This window comes from Anabrus simplex, chromosome 2 (genome assembly GCF_040414725.1).
Source record: "Anabrus simplex isolate iqAnaSimp1 chromosome 2, ASM4041472v1, whole genome shotgun sequence".
NCBI classification, from domain to species: Eukaryota; Metazoa; Arthropoda; class Insecta; order Orthoptera; family Tettigoniidae; genus Anabrus; species Anabrus simplex.
In genome coordinates, this window is record NC_090266.1 from 677,907,976 (window position 1) to 677,931,064 (window position 23,089).

General features: G+C 42.1%; 1 protein-coding gene across 1 annotated transcript in view; it reads right to left on the reverse strand.

Moving 5' to 3' along the window:
* Positions 1 to 23,089, reverse strand: part of LOC136863638 (pickpocket protein 28-like) — a 211,105-nt gene that overhangs the window by 182,374 nt on the left and 5,642 nt on the right. Inside the window, exon 3 of the mRNA XM_067140003.2 lies at positions 21,447 to 21,659. Coding sequence (XP_066996104.2) covers positions 21,447 to 21,659 — 213 coding nt within the window. The remainder of the gene's footprint in view (positions 1 to 21,446; positions 21,660 to 23,089) is intronic.

The window sequence follows — 23,089 nt, forward strand, 5'->3', positions numbered from 1 at the left end:
AATAGATTCATGATATGAATTAGGCTGGAACAATGTTGACAAATAAGCTGAGTTTATAAAGTCAATTATTTCCAGTGAAATTCACGACAAAAACATTGACGAACTATTGATGAAGTAGTGATTGTGAACATTGTGCTTAAAAATCCAAAGAAATTGTTGAGGCTACAAAACTGAAGGCAAGTGATTCGAACATAATTAATTTTGAGAAAATTTCAGAATGTATTTACGGTCTTCCAGGTACTTCTGTTCCTGCAGAGAGTGTTTTTCTTGGATGCGAAGTGTTTGGATACCTGAGAGAAATAGCCTCCAGGTGAATATGGCGGCGGCCTTGTTACAAACTAAGGTGAATTCAGAAAACTCGTGTGCAGATTTCTATTAATTGATCAAAAAGGACACTTCTCCTTTTAAAGCTGTTATTCAACAGAGAAATATGTTGATGATGTAAAAGTAAAAGTTGAATTACAAATTATATCATGTGCGGTAATGTATATGTTTATCTTATTACGGGTTCATTCGCGTACTCATAATGAATTAATAGTGGTGTTCACGATTCCTGCTGTTTTGTAGCCATTAACCCCATATCTCGGTATATTATGCCGGTTTATCCTTACAAAAAATAGATGTCCGACTCTGTGGTGTAGTGGTTAGTGTGATTAGTTGCTACCCTGGAGGCCCGGGTTCGATTCCCTGCTCTGCCACGAAATTTGTAAAGTGGTACGATGGCTGGAACGGAGTCCACTCAGCCTCGGGTGTTCAACTGAGTAGAGGGGCTTTCGATTCCCTCCTCAGTCATCCTCGAAGTGGTTTTCCGTGTTTCCCACTTCTTGTCCAGGCAAATGCCTGGACGGTACCTAACAAAAGGCCACGAGCGCTTCCTTGCCTCTTCCTTGTCTATCCCTTCCAGCATAGCATAGCAGGTGAGGCCGCCTGGGTGAGGTAATGGTCCTCCTTCCAAGTTGTATCACCCGATCCAAAGTCTCACACTCCAGGACATTGCCCTTGAGGCGGTAGAGGCGCTGAGTCCGAGGGAAAAACCAACCCCGGATTAAGATAGAAAGAAAGAAAGAAGGAAAAAAGACAAAAAATATATTATTTATAACTATTGACTAGAAAACTATTTGCGAAGTCCCTCATACCTGACAGTGAAATCGGATAAGGTACCCGGAACAACTTTGCACCTGGACGCTTTGACCTGAAATATATATGTAATATATATGAAAGTATACGACCAGTCTTGAAAGAAACGATGAGCGGGACTCCATCCAGTGATCCAGCGATTACGGAACTTGGACGCTACCCACTCGAACGCTGCCATCCCGTGCTCATAATCGCTACGCACGGTACATATTCGACGCGAAAAATTCTATTGCGATTTTCTCGAGAACGCGTAAGTAATACGCCTTACTACTTACATATTATGTTGTCCCAGTGCACTACTAAATGTGTACAAAGTTTGAAGATAATCCGAAATCCGAACGTCGTGGCCTCCCCTTGTTAATTAAACATGTGTCGTGGGCTACACTGTGCTCTGGTCCTCCGCGAGTACCTGCAGTTGTAAGCGGAGGGGATCGGCGGTGCACTCTACCGCTACAGCCAGATTATTCAGCGGTATTACTCGCTCCGCTCCCAGCTCTAGTTTCCAGGTGCCGTGCTGAGTGGCTCGGACGTTTAAGGCGTTGGCTTTCTGAGCCCAAGTTGGTATGGAGTCTTGATTATAGGCGGCTCCACATTGTTACCATAAGTAAATCATTCCTCATCGATAACAGATTTATTCGCACACAGTCACCGCACACAGTTTTAGTACACTTAGCGTATAGGGTACATTGGTTACACCAAACGAGACACAAAGAGACGCGATATTCAAACGCACTCGACGCCGCCGAATGACGCTCGTTCCAGAGTCTATACAACCTTATGCACTGTTGCATCGTGTGCAAGGGTGCGTTCTGTATGTGGGGTGAGTTCATTCTTTCGGATGCCGCCACATCACCCCACCACGGAGAAGGAAAGTTCACAAACCGAATGGACGGGAAAAGGAAACTCTTTGCCCTGATCGCGTTGTGTACTTTCTGGTTGCTGATGACGCGTCGGGTAAGTCAGGATTAAAAGAAGTGCAAGGTTGACTGGATGAAGTGGGGGTAGTAGATGTTCAGGTGTGTTGGTGCACGTAGGAACAGCAAGGTTTGTTTCTATGTATGCAGGCAGCACACGGTCTATATTCAATACTACTTCCCTGTTACTATCATTAGTGGCAAAGCCTTCTCTTTACGGCTAACTACAGGGCAAGGACCAGAGTATGGGGACTGCAAAGGAGGCTTTACATGGTCCGCTCTCAGAAAAACATGGGAGGCAGTTGCCAAGTCTTTGAAGACGAATACTTTTTCTTGAATATAGCGGGAGGCAGGAACAGGTCTGACTTCACCCATTACCTTCCTTAGATGATTTACAAAATCAGAAGGGTCAACTGAAGTAGAAGAACTGGGTGAAGAAGTAACCATTTCCCTGGGGAGGCGTAGTGGCACCCCAAAAACTGTTCGGCAGGGGAATCTTTCAGATCTTCCTTTAGAACCGAACGCATGTCAAGTAACGCTTAGGGGTAAGGGTTTAATCCTCTTTGCCCTGTGATACATTAGCGAAGCTTTTAACTGTCTATGAAGACGTTCCACTATACCGTTAGCGGAGGGGTGGTAACTGGTTGTACGGATTTTTGTCGTACCAAATTGTGTCATAAGTCTGCGAAACCGGGTAGACTTGAATTGACTTCCTTGGTCAGTAGTTATACAGGTAGGAAGACCAAATCTGGAGATCCAAACACTTATTAGGGTATCGGCTGTTTCTTCGGTAGTGATGCTGCGCATGGGCCATGCCGCTGGCCAGCGAGTAAATCAGTCAACAGCAGTGAGGAGATAATGATAGCCTTCGCAGACAGGCAGTGAATCAACAATATCCAAGTGAATGTGGCTGAAACGACCCCTTGGGTGATCCGAAATTCCCCAAAAGAGATATATTATGCTTCGTCACTTTATTGCGTTGACACGACTAGTGAGATGGCTTCAACACGGGACATCGTATCGGCGACAACGTCATCTGCTCCCTTTATATGCTGAACATTAGTCGTGAACTGTGATATGAAAGACAGCTGATTAAGTTGGGTTGGGGGTAGTTTTTCCCTGCCTTGAGAAAATGCATAAAGCAGAGGCTTGTGGTCCGTATATATGGTGCAGTGTTATGCGTCCAGTATATAGCAGAAATGCTGGACAGCCTCGTACACAGCTAACAGTTCCCTGTAATAGGCCGGCCATGTTACCTGACACGCTAGACCTAGAGGTGCATCTGGCAATGGATGAGCGAGCTGAGTGGTTTGCGCTAGGCTTTCTTTGCATTTGTGGACAGCACGTTGCAATTCTGGAGTCCAGGGGACATGTTTAGAGCCCTTAAGCTTATAATTGGCTAGGACGTTCACCAACGGGGCCTGCAGTTCAGCCGCACGTGGTAAGAAACGTATATAGAAGTTGTCCATGCCCAAGAACCAGTGGAGGCCCTGGACAGTCTTCGGTAGAGGATATTCCAGGAGAGATAGGATTCTTTCTGGTGGAAGTTTTGTACCGTCCTTTGAGAGCCGATAGCCCAAGAAGGTTACCTCACTTTTACCTAATACGCACTTGGACGGCTTTATGACTGCACCGTAATCAGCTAATCTCTGGAAATGTGTGCGGAGATGATATATATGCTCTTCAGCATCCCGTGAAAACACCAGGATATCGTCAATATACGGGAAACAGAAGTTTAAATCCCTAGTGACCTCACCCAAAAAACGCTGGAAAGTTTATCCAGCATTTCGTAACCCAAATGACATATAGGAAAATTCAAACAGCCCGAAAGGTGTCGTTATGGCTGTTTCGCAAATGTCACTGGGATGAATAGAGATCTGTTGGTAGGCCTTGACAAGGTCAAACGTGCTGAAAATGGTTGACCCAGCAATGTTATGGCAAAAATCTCCTATGTGTCGTAGCGGGTATTGTCCTTGTGTTCAACGCCCGGTAATCGCCAATGGACGCCATGAGTTGTCCCGCTTAGGTGCAAGGTGCAAGGGTGAGGACAAGGGACTATTAGAAGGTCTCGCTGTGCCACATCTTACCATGTCCTCGAATTCTTTCTTCGCTACCTACAATTTTTGAGCTCCCAGGCGACGAGGTCGACGAGATACCGGTGGGCCTTCGATTGTCCTAATGTGATGTACAATATTGTGTTTAATATCACGTTGGATCCCAGGTGGGTGAGTAATGGAGTGAAAGTCAGCGAGCAACATGCTAAAGGGTTAGTCGATGTATACTGCAGCAGTCTTTACGCTGGCCTGTTCGGATAGAGGCTATAGATACCTTAACGTGTAGGCCGGTGGTGCCGTCGAGGAGGCATCTGTTACGGCAGTCAGGGAGTAAGTTATAATAAGCCAGAAAATCGGAACCAATGACGGCTGTGCTAACATCAGCAATGACAAATTGTCATTGTCACGATGGAAACCAAGGTTGTGGTTCATACGAAGTCTACCATATGTTCTTATTTTACTATCGTTTGCAACGCTTAGCTCATACTCGGAAGATTTGCAAGTGCTTCCCAGAAGCTTACTCGGGAAACAGCAAAGGTCAGATCCGGTGCCGATCAGAAATGTTGTTTTAGTATTCTGATCAAAAATGAACAGACGGCGGCCCGATGTAGAACAGACATTTGCCTTCTTCACTGGCTGTTCGTTCCGTTTTCCGCCCACCAGGAACAAGGACTAGTATATTTTACAGCTTTATCTTGTAACATTTTGCGGTACCAACAAAGCCGGCTCTGTAGCGTAAGGGAACGGTCTCAGCCTTTATATCCCCTCCTACTGTGACTCCTGCCTCGGGGCTGGTTACGGGCCAAGGCGTCGACTTTGCGTGTCAATTCCTCCATCTGGGCAAAGAAAATGTTCGGCGCAGCTGTAGCATGGACGGCCAAGTGGCTATATAATGGTGTGACATTAGGTGAAAATTCCAAGATCTTGTCTGAAAGGTGTATCAGCTAGACGCATTAACTGGGCCGCCAATGTAACCTGCAATTGCTGTGGTAGTCGACGCATGAAAAGTTATTTTAATATACTTTCGTCATGAAGTAAGCTACCAGCTAATGACTTTAAGTGACGTAAGAACTGTGATGGTTTCCTATCACCGAGTTCTTCGTCACCAAGAAGTTGGCGAACACGCTGCACTTCGGATGCTGAAAGGCGGCGAACCAGTTCAGATTTTAATTTTTCGTAATGTCCTTTGGCAGGGGGGATTAATGACAATGTCTTTACCTCGACCATGAACTTGGTGTCAAGTTGTGAAATTACATTATCAAATTTAGTCCGGTCGGCCGTAATGCCTGCGAGCCTGAATTGAGTCTCAATTTGGGCGAACCAAACAGTTGGTCTGTCATACCAAAATGGTGGTAACTTGGCAGAGATTTTGGCAACTTGGCCAACACTGCTAGACGTAGCAACGGCACCAGCAGACTCATGCTCCTGGAGCCATGCTAGTAATGCTTCGTTCTGCTCTTGCAAACGCTTCGTCAAAGTAACAAGTTGTTGGAGTTGCTTATGTAAGTTATTATTTTGTTCCTCTAAAGCTTTCTACCGTTCCTGTGCAATAATCAAGATGGGTACACAACACAGGGGCAAAAAGAAAAAGAATTCAGGAAATACCGGACAAGATTACAAAGCAGTCAGAGGTTTGTAAGTGAATGAAGATGTGTGAGGATGAGCAACACAAGCACAAATTTACAAATAGCTTGAGACAGCCTTATAGGATAACTGGAAACATGAAATATTATGCAGGTGTTGTTATTGTTGTTTGAGTCATCAGTCCATAGACTGGTTTGATGCAGCTGTCCATGCCACCCTATCCTGTGCTAACTTTTCATTTCTACGTAACTACTGCATCCTACATGTGCTCTAATCTGCTTGTCATATTCATACCTTGAACTACCCCTACCGTTCTTACAACCTACACTTCCTTCAAAAACCAACTGAACAAGTCCTGGGTGTCTTAAGATGTGTCCTATCATTCTATCTCTTCTTCTCGTCAAATTTAGCCAAATCGATCTCCTCTCGCCAATTCGATTCAGTATCTCTTCATTTGTGATTCGATCTATCCATCTCACTTTCAGCATTCTTCTGTAACACCACATTTCAAAAGCTTCTATTCTCTTTCTTTCTGAGCTAGTTATCGTCCATGTTTCACTTCCATACAATGCCACGCTCCACGCAAAAGTCTTCCAAAACATCTTTCTAATTCCTATATCAGTGTTTGAAGTTAGCACATTTCTTTTCTTAAGAAAGCTCTTCCTTGCTTGTGCTAATCTGCGTTTTATGTCCTCCTTACTTCTGCCATCATTAGTTATTTCACTACCCAAGTAACAATATTCATCTACTTCCTTTAAGACTTCATTTCCTAATTTAATATTTCCTGCATCGCCTGCCTTCGTTCGACTGCACTCCATTACTTTTGTTTTGGACTTATTTATTTTCACCTTGTACTCCTTACCCAAGACTTCGTCCATACCATTCAGCGGCTTCTCGAGAATTTCTGCAGTATCAGATAAAATAACAATATCATCGGCAAATCTCAAGGTTTTGATTTCCTCTCTATGGATTGTGATTCCCTTTCGAAATTCCTCTTTGATTTCCTTTACTGCTTGTTCTGTGTAAACTTTAAAAAGAAGGGGGACAAAGTGCAGCCTTGTCTAACTCCTTTCTGGATTGCTGCTTCTTTTTCAAAGCCCTCGATTCTTATCACTGCAGACTGATTGTTATACAGATTGTAGATAATTCTTCGTTCTCGGTATCTGATCCCAATCATCTTCAGAATCTTAAATAGCTTGGTCCAATCAACATTATCGAATGCCTTTTCTAGATCTATGAATGCCATGTGCGTGGGCTTGTCCTTCTTGATTCGATCCTCTAAGATCAGACGTAAAGTGAGGATTGCTTCACGTGTTCCTACATTTCTTCTGAGGCCAAATATTGATCTTCTCCCAACTCAGCTTCAACTTTTTTTTCCATTCTTCTGTAAATAATACGTGTTAACATTTTGCAGGCATGAGATACTAAACTAATGGTGCGATAGTTTTCACACCTGTCAGCACCGGATTTCTTGGGAATAGGTATAACAACATTCTGCCGAAAATCGGATGGCACTTCTCCTGTCTAATACATCTTACACACTAAATGGAATAGCCTTGCCCTGCTGGTTTCTCCTAAGGCAGTCAGTAATTCAGAGGGAATGTCATCAATTCGAGGTGCCTTGTTCCTATTTAAGTCTCTCACAGCTCTGTCAAACTCTGACCTCAAAACTGGGTCTCCCATTTCATCAGCATCAACAGCCTCTTCTTGTTCCAGCAACAAATTATCTACACCTTCACCTTGATACAACTGTTGGATATGTTCCTGCCATCTTTCTGCTTTGTCTTCTTTCCCTAGAAGTGGCTTTCCATCTGAGCTATTAATATTCATACACCTAGATTTCCTTTCTCCAAAGGTTTCCTTGATTTTCCTGTATGCAGCATTTATATTTCAAGGACCATCCTTCAGTCAGTCTTCCTTAGCTACCTTGCACTTTCTGTCCACTTCATTCTTTAATCGCCCCTATTCTTTCCTGCCCTCTTCATTTCTAGCATTCTTTTATTTTCGTCGTTCATCAATCAGGCCTAGTATCTCCTGAGTTATCCACTGATTCTTAGCTGATATTTTCTTCCTTCCTAGCCTTTCTTCAGCAGCCCTGCTGAATTCATTTTTCATGACTATCCAGTCTTATTCTATTGTGTTTCCTTCAGCCTTTTCATTTAGTCCTTTTTCAACATGTTCCTTGAAACAATCCCTCACGCTCTTTTCTTTCAACTTGTCTGGATCCCATCTTTTAGCATTCTTTCCTTTCTTCAGTTTCTTCAGCTTCAAATGGCATTTCATGACCATCAAGTTGTGGTCAGAGTCCACATCTGCTCCTGGGAAAGTTTTGCAATCGAACACCTGGTTTCTGAATCTCTTCCTAATCATAATGAAGTCTATTTGATACCTTCCAGTGTCTCCAGGTCTCGTCCACGTATACAGCCGTCGTTTGTGGTGTTTGAACCAAGTATTGGCAAGGACTAAATTATGATCAGTGCAGAATTCAACCAGCCGAATTCCTCTTTCGTTCCTTTGTCCCAATCCGAATTATCCTACTGTATTACCTTCTCTTCCTGCATTCCAGTCTCCCATCACAATTAAATTCTCGTCACCTTGTACATATAGTATTAAATTTTCTATGTTTTTACGATTTCCTAATAATCCGCTGAGCTAGTAGGCATATAGACCTGCGCTATTGTGGTGGGCATTGGCTTGGTGTCTATTTTGACGACAATAATTCTTTCACTATGCTGATCGTAGTAGCTTACCCGCTGCCCTATTTTCTTATTCATTATGAAACCAACTCCTGCATTTCCTCTGTTTGATTTTGTGTTGATAATTCGGTAGTCGCCTGACCAAAAATCCTGTTCTTCCTGCCAACGTACTTCACTTATACAACTACATCTAACTTTAGTCTATCCATCTCCCTTTTCAGATTCTCTAATCTACGTGTTTGATTTTGTGTTGATAATTCGGTAGCCGCCTGACCAAAAATCCTGTTCTTCCTGCCAACGTACTTCACTTATACCAACTACATCTAACTTTAGTCTATCCGTCTCCCTTTTCAGATTCTCTAATCTACCACAACGATTCAAACTTCTAACATTCCACGCTCCGACTCGCAGAATGTCAGTATCCATCTTGCTAATGATCGTCCCCTCTCGTGTAGTCCCCACCCGGAGATCCGAACGGGGGACTAGATTACCTCCGGAATATTTTACGCGAGAGGAAGCCATCATCACTACATCTTTCATACAGAGAGAGCTGCATGTCCTCGGGAGTTAGTTATGGCTGTAGTTTCCCGTTGCTTTCAGCCGTGTAGCAGTATCAACACAGCTAAGCAATGTTGAGTATTATTACAAGGCCATATCAGTCTATCGTCTAGACTGCCGCCCTTACAACTTCCGAAAGGCTGCTACCCTCCTTTCGATGAACCATTCGTTAGTCTGGTCTCTCAACAGATACCCATCCGATATAGTTGCACCTGCGGCTCGGCTATCTGCTTCATTGGAACACGCAAGCCTGCCCACCGCGGCAAGGTCACATGGTTCGCAGGGGAGGATTATGCAGGTAGCGTATGATAAGAGATTCAAAAACATATAAATTATTACGATAAAATTTGAGAAAATAATCTTGCGAAGATGATACGTCGATTTAGGTTATATATGTAGATATTAAACATAAACCATGGGTTCCAATGTGCATTTTAAGTCTTGCGAAATATCCGTACATTGCAATTGTATGTTATGCATGTAATGTAACAACGTAAAAACCACTTAAACCCACGATTACGATTTATAAAGAAAGACACAACAATTCAATCAGTTGTAATGCATGAGGAGTAGGCTATTATGAAGTATTTGTACATGTTTGAACAGCAAATAAGGTAGGAATATATTGTGGAGTAGTCTGTATCTTAGGCCTTAATTAGCAAAAGGAGAAAAAGTCGCACAAAGGATTGCCGAATTACGTACACATCAACTGAACACCAAGTTTGTAATTGTGGTTAGAAAACTAGGTACTGTTACATAGTATAGAGTTCTTTGTAATTGTTCCAGCCTAGCTATGGCTAGACCACCTAGTTACTCGCTACCACTTTAGGACAGATAGCAGCACCCTTCAGTGTGTATTTATTTGAATGCCCTCAGCCAGAAGTGGTGTGGATGGAAGTAGATGAGAGACTGTTATGTTGCGTGCCTCGAGCAGGAGGACACGGGAACATGTGAATGACTGTTATCGAGGGCATCTGCCCATCAATACTCAGTATTATATATTTATAATGTGTTATATAAGTGTCTTAAATGTAATAAATGTTATTATTTAATCGAGTGAGTTACGTTCAAAACATGGTCCAATTACCAGGCCGGATTATCTACACCACGAGGACCTCGTGAAAGCAGCGTGGCGTGTAGTATGGACGACTAGTTTCTACAGTAACATGGAAATACTTGTAAGTTCACTTTAATGACATCATCTGGCAGTCCCAGGTTCGATGTTCCAGCACCAGAGGTAAACTAAACTGAGAAGGCAGGTCAGTACTATTCATTTAAGGCTCTCCTTTTCTCCTTGTTATTGTCTTACCCCCTCCATCATGGAATCCTCGACAAGGCAAAAGCTTCTTAAGCAGAGGTCGCGATTTAAAGCGCAACTTACCCGCTCGGAAACTTTCGTTGAGAATTTCATCGCTCAACAACATTCGAATTCGCATGAAATTAAACTGCGATACGAAGACATGAGTGCATTAATGTCGAAGTTTGATGACGTGCAGTCAGAATTAGAATTAGGAGACGTTGAAAATGAGCAAGCTCATGATCAGGCGCGTGCCGAATTCGAAACCAAATACTACAAGGTAAAGGGCGAAATGAGTAAAATAATAGCGAACCTTGAAGAGTCATCACGCGACACGGTAGATTCAGGAAGAACTCAGGTCAGCAGTGTCGCGAGTTTAAAGTTACCGGCTATTAACATTCCACATTTCGATGGAAAATACGAAAACTGGCTCTCATTCGCAGACAGTTTTCAAGTTATGATTCATAACAACAATAATCTGCCAAGTGTCCAGAAATTTCACTACTTAGCATCTGTTCTCAAGGGCCCAGCCAGCCAATTAATTCAAAATTTACCCACCACAGAGGAAAATTACGAGGTAGCGTGGAAAATGTTGAAGGACAGATTTGAGAACAAGAAACTAATAGCAGCTACTCATGTTAAGGCACTCTTAACTTTAAAATCAGTCTCTAGTGAAACAGCCACAGAACTGTTAAGGTACTCTAACACTTTTAATAGTCATTTGAATGCACTCAAGGCCCTAGAACTTAACATTCCATTGCATGAAGTTATTTTGACTCAACTGTATGCTCAAGGACTTGATGCTTGTACTAGACGAGACTGGGAATTATCACAGGCAGACACTCGGGTTACATCACTTGAAGACTTGCTGTCATTTGTTGAGCACAAACAGCAAGCTCTGGAGAACTTCCCTAGCTCACAGCACACTGCACCATTGCACAGACAATAAGCTGACAGAAATAAGCCTAAACCTCAAGGGGATACTCAACCACGCTACACTTACACCACTACCAGTCTCACAAAGTGTCCCTGCTGTCATGGTAATCACCCAATATTTAAATGTGAAGAGTTTGCAGCTCTCAGTGTGGAAGGTAGACAAAGAAGGGTTAAGGAAATGGATTTATGTTTTAACTGTTTGCGTACAGAGCATTCTGCCAAACAGTGCAAATCACGTGGTTGTAAATTATGTAGTAGGAAGCATCACACCTCATTACATAATCCATCAGGTAGAGAGGGAGGTACAGCCCATCAAACTGCATCCAACTCCTCTCACACATACTGCAATACAAGAGACCCTGTAGGGGTTCTGCTGTCCACTTCCATGGTCAAGGTACCAGATTCTAGGGGGCAAATGCAGGTCTGCCGGGCACTTCTTGACAGTGGCAGCCAGGTTAATCTTTGCACTGAAAGTCTAGCACAGCGATTAGGCCTTAAGAAAGTGAAGAATCCCATACCAATCAGCGGCATAAATGATTCCATTTCTCAATCAAGGTACAGTGTTCAGTTAGAATTGCAATCCACCGTAAGTAACTTCACTGTGAGTATGACTTGCTCTGTATTTCCACGTATCACAGGTAACATGCCCAGTAGTTACATTCAGCATGAGCACTGGAACTTGCCCACTGATTTGAAGCTCGCTGACCCCAAGTTCTTCCAGCCAGGTGACACTGAATTGTTAATAGGTGCAGAACATTTCTTTTCATTGCTGAAACCTGGGCGCAGAACTCGATCACCAGATTAACCTATCCTTCAAGACACTGAACTAGGATGGATTATTGTTGGACACTACCATCGTAGGGAAGAGAAAAATCCTACTCTAACTACATGTTTCTTGAAGTCAGAGGACAGGTTAGACACCCAACTACAACGGTTCTGGGAAATAGAAGAGCTTACGTCACGAGTCATGACAAGAGAAGAGAGAGCCACAGAAAAACATTTTACAGAGAATACTACTAGGGCTGCTACAGGTAGATTCATAGTTCGCTTACCCCTCAAGCGGAAACCTGAGGTTCTGGGAAACTCCTTCAATCATGCCATGTCAAGACTAACGCAATTAGAACGGCGTTTCAGCAGGCAGCCCTCACTTAAGCACGAGTACTCTAACTTTCTTCACGAGTATGAGGCGATGGGGCATATGGTTAAGGTGGATACATCTACTCAGTCAGGGAATGAAGGTGGAAGCTATTATCTACCCCATCATCCAGTTTTTAAGCTTAGTAGCTCGACTACCAAAACTAGGGTTGTATTTGATGCATCTTCTAAAACTTCTAACAATATTTCATTGAATGATATATTAATGGTTGGAATGACAATACAACAGGATCTTTACTCTATCATTCTAAGATTCAGAATGTATACCTTTGCCTTCACCGCAGATAATGCTAAAATGTATCGGCAAGTCATGGTTCATGCAGATGATAGGAAACTTCAGCTGATTATCTGGAGGGAATCACCTAGGGACCCACCCTCTCACTATGAACTGACAACTGTAACATATGGTACAGCATCAGCACCCTTCCTAGCTACCAGATGCCTGCAGCAACTTGCTGAAGATGAAGAATCGAGGTTCCCCAGAGCAGCACAAGTTGTTCGCAGATATTTTTATGTTGACGATTTATTAAGCGGCTGTGACGATATCCAGGATGCTCTTCAGTTGCAGTCTGAAATTATTAATTTACTAGAGAGTGGAGGATTTCACCTCAGGAAATGGTGTTCAAACCACCTAGCATTACTAGAAGCAGTTTCAGAAGAGGACAGGGAAACCCAGCTGCCTTTAAGTCTTGATGAAGGCACTAGCGTGAAATCTTTAGGCCTATTATGGCATCCAGTTACTGATAATTTTCTCATTTGTGGCAATCTGTATTCAGACAGTCCCTATCATGCTGACTCTCATGTAACTAAACGAAAGGTCTTATCTGTTATTGCATCAATATTTGATCCACTTGGGTTGGTCAGCCCTTTGGTAATTTCTTACAAGGTTTTTATGCAGAAACTTTGGCTAGTCAACCTGAACTGGGATGACAGACTACCATCTCAACTAGTCAGAGAATGGGAAGAACTTCACTTTAAGCCACAGGCAGTAAGAGAATTTTATATTGAGCGGTTAGTCACATGTAAGGGACCCCCTGTTGATATACAAATTCATGGTTTTTCTTATGCTTCAGAACAAGCTTATGGAGCTTGTCTTTATGTACGGTCTGTCGACAAAGGGGGACAGACCTGTGTCAGATTATTATGTTCTAAATCCAGAGTAGCACCGGTGAAGAAACTGAAACTACCAAGACTTGAACTGTGTGGAGTGCTACTACTTGCCCGACTACTCCACAAGACCCTTCCAGCTTTGTCTCTGCCAGTCAGCAAGCTGTACCTATGGACGGACTCCACCATTGTCTTAGCCTGGATCGCATCTCCTGCTACTCGCTGGAAAACATTTGTAGCCAACCGAGTCTCTTCAATCCAAGAATACTCTCACAAGGCATAATGGAGACATGTTCCTACCAGTTTCAATCCAGCAGATTTATTATCCAGAGGTGTTGCTCCGGGACAACTACGAGGTATGAACCTGTGGTGGCACGGACCATCCTGGTTAACTGAGCCCACTGAATCATGGCCAGACACAATCTCAGCCCATGCAGAAGAGGAACTACCTGAGTCACGAAGCACACTTCCTGTAGTCATGTTGATAGGTACAAACTGAGATGAACTTATGCTGAAGTACTCGTCACTGTCCCGACTGACGCGAGTTACTGCGTATTGTTGGCGATTTATTCACAATAGTGCCAATCCTCAAGACAAGAGGTTAGGGACATTAAGTGCACAAGAGCTGCAGATGGCCTTGCACTCCTGTATCAAAATTGCACAAGTGTGTTATGCTCAAGAGATAGCCAGTCTTAACTCTAAATGCTGCATTTCAAGGACGAGTAAAATTGCAGATTTGCATCCTTTCTTGGATGATAAGGGAATGCTAAGGGTAGGAGGAAGACTAGTAAATTCAAAACTACCTTATGACACTAAGCACCAGCTTACCCTTCCTCCCCAGCATGCTCTCACAAACCTTGTTGTGATGGCAGAACACATTAGGCTTTTATATGCAGGTGCTCAATTAGTAATTGCATCATTAAGAGAAAGATTCTGGATTCCCACGGCTAGGGCAGTTGTTCGAAGAGTCATCCACAAGTGCCTGACCTGTTTTAGATTCAAGGCGTCAACAGCTGAACAATTGATGGGACAGCTCCCTGTTACCAGAGTGCAACAGAGTCGCCCATTTCTTATTGTAGGAACTGATTATGCTGGTCCTTTCTTCGTCAAGAGGGGAAATGTGAGAAGCAAACAGACAACTAAGAGCTACATTGCATTGTTCATCTGTCTGGCTACCAAGGCTCTTCACCTGGAGGTGGTGAGTGACCTCTCTACTGATCCCCTTATGGCAGCCCTGAGGAGATACATAGCTCGACGTGGGAAATGCTCCATCATCTATAGTGATAATGGGACTAACTTCATTGGTGCCAATAGAAGAATGCAGGATCTCCAAAAACTATTCCTTTCAACCAGCTTTTGTGAAGAGATAAGGAATTCATTAGCGATGGAAGGCATCACGTGGCACTTTATACCTCCCAGCTCTCCACACTTTGGCGGACTGTGGGAAGCAGCTGTCAAGTCCATGAAGTACCACTTGAGAAGAGTTTCGGGTAATGCGCTACTGACATTTGAGGAGCTATGTACCCTTACTGCACAGATAGAAGCCTGTCTTAATTCTCGCCCCCTATCTGCCTTATCTAATGACCCCAGTGACCTTAATTATTTATCACCTGCTCACTTCCTAATTGGTGCCCCCCTTACAACCATTCCTGAGCCTGACATTACTGACCTTCCCATCAACAGATTGTCTCGATGGCAGCGTATCCAGTCAATGCAGCAGCAGTTGTGGAAGAGGTGGTCTGCCGATTACCTGAACTCACTGCAGCAGAGGAAGAAATGGACCTGTCCCAAGGAGAACCTAGCTACTGGAACAGTTGTTCTTCCTCCTCTCTGTTGGAAGTTGGCTGTGGTGGAGACTGTTCACCCTGGGAAGGATGGACTTGCACGAGTGGCTACCATCAGAACAACCAGTGGTCTTTTTAAACGACCTGTTAACAAGTTAATTCCATTACCTATTTAGAACTAAACAGGATCGTTGTGGCTAAAACATAATGTGTTTCATGTGAATATTTTTTCTTGTTCATTTCAGAGTGTAATTATGCTGTGTGTGTGTGATTTGAACTGAGAACTTATAGTGTGCTGAATTCATATTGCACAATAATGGATGAGGACACAGTCAACCTACTTAGTACCTTCTGTTAACAGTGTGTAAATATTTTGTTGCTTGTGTTTCTGTTTTGCCTATGTTTATGTGTATATTTTGTTGAATGATCAACTCATTTTGGTTACTATACATGAACTCTGTATGTCAGTGCCTGTGTGATATTTGAACTGAACTCTCATGAGGGCATATCAGGCAATTTAATTCAGTTGAATCATGGTGATTCAACGGTGGGGAGCATGTTCCAGCCTAGCTATGGCTAGACCACCTAGTTACTCGCTACCACTTTAGGACAGATAGCAGCACCCTTCAGTGTGTATTTATTTGAAGGCCCTCAGCCGGAAGTGGTGTGGATGGAAGGAGATGAGAGACTGTTATGCTTGGGTGCCTCGAGCGGGAGGACACGGGAACATGTGACTGACTGTTATCGAGGGCATCTGCCCATCATTACTCAGTATTATGTATTTATAATGTGTTATATAAGTGCCTTAAATGTAATAAATGTTATTATTTAATCAAGTGAGTTACGTTCAAAACAGTAATGTTCGTACAACGTCATGCCGAATTTATTTTGTGCAAAATTTTGCAATATTCCAGAACAAGTATAAGGTAGGTTACATACATACAAGTTTTCGGATGAAATGTGGCGTTCTCGGGGAGTAGCAGATGCAGCTTACAGTTGGCGGGTACGGTTTGGAGCGATGAGTATCACCGACAATCTTTAGGATTCTGGCAACGGTTTCTGTCGTTGGTCGAGTTGGCTTCATACTCTGAAAACGTGTGGTAGTCCTGATGTAGTAAACAGTCTAACACCTCACTGAAATAAAGTGATAAAATACCGTAATCGGTGGTGAAACACGTCATCGAAGATAGGTTATGGTATGCACGTGTGCTCTATACACGGATCACCAATTATGTAGTCTTAATTGTAGGCGGCTCCACATCGTTACCATAAATAAATCAGTCCTCATGGATAACATATTTATTCACACACAGTCACCACATACAGTTTTAGTACACTTAGTGTATAGGCTCCATGGGCTGATGGGAGAAATGCACCGCTGTACTGCGAGTGGCGGACATTGTAAGTTAATGCGTTTCACCGCGCACATATCAGCTGTCGTCTCACCGCGTGCTGCCATGGCCGAGTAAATAATAACAGAGGGATTTCAGAGTGTTTTATGCAGCAACAATTGGCCGTATTATTCCAAACTTGCAGAAAGTGGCCATGTAATAAATTTACAAGAAAAACAGTCCACAGGAAATAACAACAGAGCAATAACTGCAAATGTGATCAGAAATAAACATTGGTTCACTAGATATCCTACCATTTCACGATAGAGGCAACGTAGTAAGTTACTTATTAGTAGTGGTGATAACGAGATTAGTGTTCATATACACATTGAACAATGCTGTCTTCAGAAAAATATCCTTGGTCTATTTCTAATACGATATCATGTTAGCAAAGGTTAATGCTGCTAAGGAGGCGATTACTTTTACATTTGAATTTTAATTAATTTTAAACATAACCATGTTTTCTAAGGAAGGCCGTGGTAACAATCGTTAATATTTCAGAAGGCGAATAATTATTTCCATGAAATGTAAGCATATTTCAGCTGTTGTTCATGCATTTTAAACAGAACATGTCACCTCGCGTACTGATCGACCGTGTGAATGGTCTCGACCTCGCATCTCAAACGTAGGGAAAGGGAACTACAACAGGGGGAAAAGAGTAGAGGAACTTTTTCTGACAAAAAGGCTCAGGCTTGATGTTAGACCTATTGCAATTCCTAATATTGAAACCGCATGAACACTATCAAAAATTATGCATGCGAAGAAAAGTTCAGAATTACTTAAAGTCGCCAATAAGTTATTATTTATATTGTGTGTCTGTTCTGTACCGGGAAAAATGTCTGCCTTTGGGGGCGCTGACACTAGCTTGAAGAGCATGGACTATTTCTAAGGGTGTGGCATGAAAACATTGGAGTTGGTAAAGAGAGGGGTATTAGTTCATTGAACTTAGATTTTTTTGAGAATCTGATTTTATTGTTCATTGAAAACAAATTCATATCACCTTTCATAAGAGTTGAGTTGAAGCGTTGTAGCAGGCTGGAACCTCCGGACTTCGGGATGGTTGCTGGGCACGGCCTGGACAGGAACCACGCCCGTCCTGAATGTCAAGTTCTCGATGTTCTGGAATTTCTAGAAATTCTGGAATTTCTCGAAGTTCTCGAGGATCTGGGAGTTCTCGAATCTCTAGGTGCACACGTTGCGGGGTTCGATCTCACACGACAATGTTGATGAAAGGTGAGGCGTGATTCACACACAAGTCCCCCGTACGGCATTCAACTTACTTGTAGCACTGTTAAATAAATTGACCTTTAAATATTGCGTTTACTCATTGTAAATGGAATATGTCAAATGTTAATGAAATTGACACTAGAATATTGATTCAAACACCTCGCTGAATCACAAATGTTCATAAATTATCACTTGAAAATAAGACGATTGAACTGAATATCTGGCCATGTGTTAAATGTTAGCCGAATTAATACTTGAGAAAATAATGTGTAATTTATAATGTCAAGTTCACGGCATAAGTTTGCTAACATTGGCATGGCAGACTAGAATGTTCTATTGGGTCATTAATCATTGTCATCACAGTTCCTAACTCACTGATCTCGTCAGTTTATGATTAGAACACACTATAAAGCATAAGATGCACAGTTTATGCAAGTTCAGGACACATTGGCACGTTTGTAATAACTTAAGTAAATTAAATGGTACTCGGAAATGTATTCCGTCCATAAACAAAATTACGTCTACCTGAAGACTGTTAAGCAATGTTATTAAGCGATCATTAAAGTAAAATTGCACTTGGAAAGAGTCTAACGCTGTCCATGAAAAATGATTACGGAGTATGAATTATAAGTTCAGTTATGACACTGAAAAGTTCTATGTTCCCTCGGAACTTCACGAGAGGAAAACACAAACTCAGATATGGCATGGGTCCAGATGCGGCACTCGAAAAATATTTCATGTTCCCACAATTTGTTATGAAACATAAGTTCGAACGTAATACTCTGAAATACTCTAAGTTTCCACAGTTCGTCACAAAACACAAGTTCAATGTGGTACTTGGAAAATTACAACACTTATAAGAAAACGTTTGTCGCAAAACACAAGTTCACATGAGACACTCGGAAAATTTCTATGTTCCCAAAGTCTGTCTACGAAATACAAGTTCAAAATACAAGTTCAAATGTAGCACTTGGAAAAGTTACAACACTCACGAGAGAAATTCTAAGTTCTTTCAGTTAGTCACTGAAACACAAGTCCTAACATGGCACTTGAAGAAAGTAAAGTTCCAACTCCGCTGGAATCGAACACTCGAAATGCAAAGACTCGTCCGACCATAGGTTCGGTCCGCACTTATAGAGCTCCACCCGTCACCCGTGTCGCAGAGACGGTGGAGTAACACACACTGAATCTGTAGTCCGGATCGCCCTCCTTTTATACCAGATTGTGGAGAAGCATCTAGAACGTGGGTATTATCCACCAGTATAACTCCCAAAGTACACGGTGGATTCTCTCGAGAATTTGACATATTTCATCTATTACAATGGTCTCCACGTTGGCGATGTCAAAACAACAATATTTTAACGCAAAATAGACTTTTGCACATGAGCCGGGGCATTACCATATATGGTCACGCTTGGCTGTATGGAGCTCACTCGAAGCGGCTACGTCACGGCTGTGCACGTCAGCGAGTTCGACGGGCTGCCTATCTTCCACCTCGCGCGAAGTTCAACACACATACTTCGAACTTCTTTCACGTAGCGGCGTTTCCGGTACAGTATTTATAATATGATCAAGACCACCTCTGTAATATAACGGTTGGCGCTACTAGCTGCCTTCCTAGGAGTCCCAGGCTTGAATTCTGACAGTGCCAAAAACTTAAGATTGGCATGAAGTTTGGTATGTGGTTAAAACGTTGCATGCAGCTCATTTCCATGACGGATGTGCTTGAAAAGAAATGCACCACTTCGGGACGAGGACATGAATTTACGGATGTAAGATACGGTATTTCAGTGAGCTATTGATATTGCGTAATGGAGGCCTATTTGTGTAATTATATTTGTCTACTGCCTTTCCAAATCCATTTAGTTAGGTTGTAACGGAATACCGTAAAACTTCACACTTTGGTCTGTAGTACAGTGCGGCATATTATTATTATTACTATTATTATTATTATTATTATTATTATTATTGTACTAGCTATAATTAAGATTGTGGCAATACAATACAATGTGTATCTATTATGATGTGTGTGCTCTATAAAGGATGGCCTACTGCAGCTTGCTTTGTAAATATAACATTGCTATAATAATTTGTTTCTAATTGTTAACCTATTTGTAAAATTGTTAAAATACATGTTGTAAAGATATATTTTGTATTAATTAAAATGTTTAAATCCCGAATTACTTCTTGCGATTTACTGTTATGATCCACTGTCGTTTCAAATGTATTTCCTGAGGTTTGTAGGAAACCTTTGTACCTTTGTGTGCAGACAACAAGCGTATAGTTCTGCCCGTACGTTATGATATGACATTAAAAATAATCATCTGGAGGCAGCATTGTAAAATGATTCTTCTTCTGCTTCTACTTATTAACCTTCTCGATTTATTAATTGGGTTCCGCTTTCGCGTTATACCCAGCCACTAGTCGTTTTATCGAGTAAGGCCAAAACTATGAACGATGATATATTAATTGTAAAGGCGGGGAAGATAAGAAATTAGCTCAAAAACATATGTAGGTATCATATACTATGTCAAAAATAAAACAAAACAAAACTTGGGATAGAGAATGTACAGGGACACAAGGTTCTACTCTTAACGCCAGTGTGATCCATCACGGCGGCTATGAACATCACAAACATGACCGGATCAACACATAGGGAATGTGGCTTTAGACAAAAACATAGAAAGGGATTCAGCGATAGAGGGTCACTGTAAAATGATTGAATATATGTATGCAAGCATCACACATATCCCAGCTTCTTATGGTCAGCTGTTGATGAAGATGCCCCTAAGTAGTTCTCGTAATTTCCACCCGCAGCAGCACATTGCTATACGCACAGAGCCTATAGGGTATATTGGTTACACCAAACAAGACACAAGGAGACGTGATGCTCAAACACACTCGACGCCGCCGAATGACGCTCGTTCCAGAGTCTATACAACCTGATGCAATGTTGCATCGTGCACGAGAGTGTGTTCTGTATGAGGGATGAGTTAATTCTTCCGGATACCGCCACATTGGCAATACGGTGGTTGGTCTATTTGAAGGTGTTCAAATAGGTAAGCCCCGTGTCGGTAGATTTACTGGCACGTGAAAGTACTCCCGCGGGACAAATCCAGGCACCTCGGTGCCTTCGAAAACCATAAAAATAGTTAGTGTGACGTAACACAAATAGCATTATTATTATTATTATTATTATTATTATTATTATTATTATTATTTATTATTATTATTATTATTATTATTATTATTATTATTATTATTATTATTATTATTATTATTATTATTATTATTATTATTATTATTATTATTATTATTATTAGTTTCTAGGTGACCCTAAAACAGATAAGCCATTTTCTTGTACAGTTTCCGCGTGGTTCAAGAGCAGGTAGAAGTTCTTGCAGTGCAGTCTTGGTCCCCCGGTGCGCGCAAAACCGAGTCTCCTGCATTGTTGCCAATTCGTACGTTAGTGTGCTACGGGATCTCACTACAAAGGATAGAGTGCTGTGAACAATGAAAGGTTTGAGAACCACAGATCTTAGAGATTCGGCCAACACAGTACGTCTCATCCAATTTAAAAACTAGTGAGGTATAATTTTCACTTACCCTGAACCATAATCCATCAGCTTTTGAGCGATTGATCGCTTGGCCCGGTTCATGTTACAGATAGTCACTGCTGGGAAAGGAAATTCATTGAGAGACGTGGCCTTGGCTGACAGGGACACGATTACGGGGTTTAAATCCCACTTTTCGTAGAGGAATGATATGTAGTAGGCGGCTGCAGCTACAGCTAGTAGGAACATGACCAACCAGAATAATCTGCACAAGAGATAAGTGGTACATAAGGAAACAATAACTAGGTATACATTTCATGTACAACTTGTGCAGCGTGTTCAAAATTATCACCTCATAGCATTATAATGGTAGAATACTCAAAACAAGACGATGAAGGAGAAGAATGTCGTGTGGCTATTGCTAGCCTTGTGCAGCTCTCTATTTTACGGATATTCTATCTCTTAACTATTTGACTTACAAAATTCGTTCAAAGATTGTAAATAATTCATGATTTACTACGAGAAAAGTAATCTATAACGAGAGAAAATAATTCCCTTTTGCCCACGCAATTACTTTGGGTCATTTGATTTGGAAAAATACAAATACGGGAAAATAACATAAATAATTATTGTACACATTACACATTCATCTACAGCTTGGATGATACAGCATGATCACAGTGATATTTTTCTGAATTACTGGTTCTCTATTCTTTGACAAGTTCTCAACACTGAACGGTAATGACTGGGAAATATTTAATCTAGGACTACATGTTTGATTCTGATTTCACAATGAACTTAGCAAGTTTCTTGAGAGAGAGAAATCGCTCGCACAGGTATGACGATCCAAACATACATAATATCTGATGTGTTAATGCATAAAATATTGCGTAAGTGTCTTCTTGCCTGACGTCACACGAAATAATGGACTTGCACCTCGTTTACAAACGTCTTGCGCTTTACTTTTCTTTTTTTTAATTAAAGCCCAACTCCACCACCCCCACTACCACCACTTCTTACTCCCGCTAGTTCCTATATCCATGACAGAAACGGGGAACGCTGTCAGCTTGCATTCGGGTGATAGTGGGTTCGAACCCCACTGTCGAAAGTCTTCACGATGATTTTCCGTGGTTTCCCATTTTTGCACCAGGCAAATGCTGGAGGTATATATTAATTAAGGCCACGCCACCTCTAGCCCCTTCCTATCCCATCGTCGCCATAAGACCTGTCTGTGTCGGTGAGACGTAAAGCAAATTGTAAAGGCAAAAAAACGGGAAACAAGACTCTCGGCTAACACTTTTTAAAAATGTAAAGACAAGCATGTTGCAAATCATACGCAGTTTTCGTTTTGCTATTTTGCTTTAAGTCGCATCGACACAGATAGGTCTTATGGCGACAATGGGACAGAAAAGGCCTAGGAATTGGAAGGAAGCGGCCGTGGCCTTAATTAAGGTACAGCCCCAGCATTTGCCTGGTGTGAAAATGGGAAACCACGGAAAACCATCTTCAGGGCTGCCGACAGTGGGGTTCGAACCCACTATCTCCCGGATGCGAGCTCACAGCTGCGCGCCCCTAACCGCACGGCCAACTCTCCCGGTAATCATACGGAATTAGAGCTCTATGTGACCGAGTATGAAAACCATAGATTAACCCTAGGTGGACAGAAGGGGGGGGGGGTAATATCGTCCATATTTT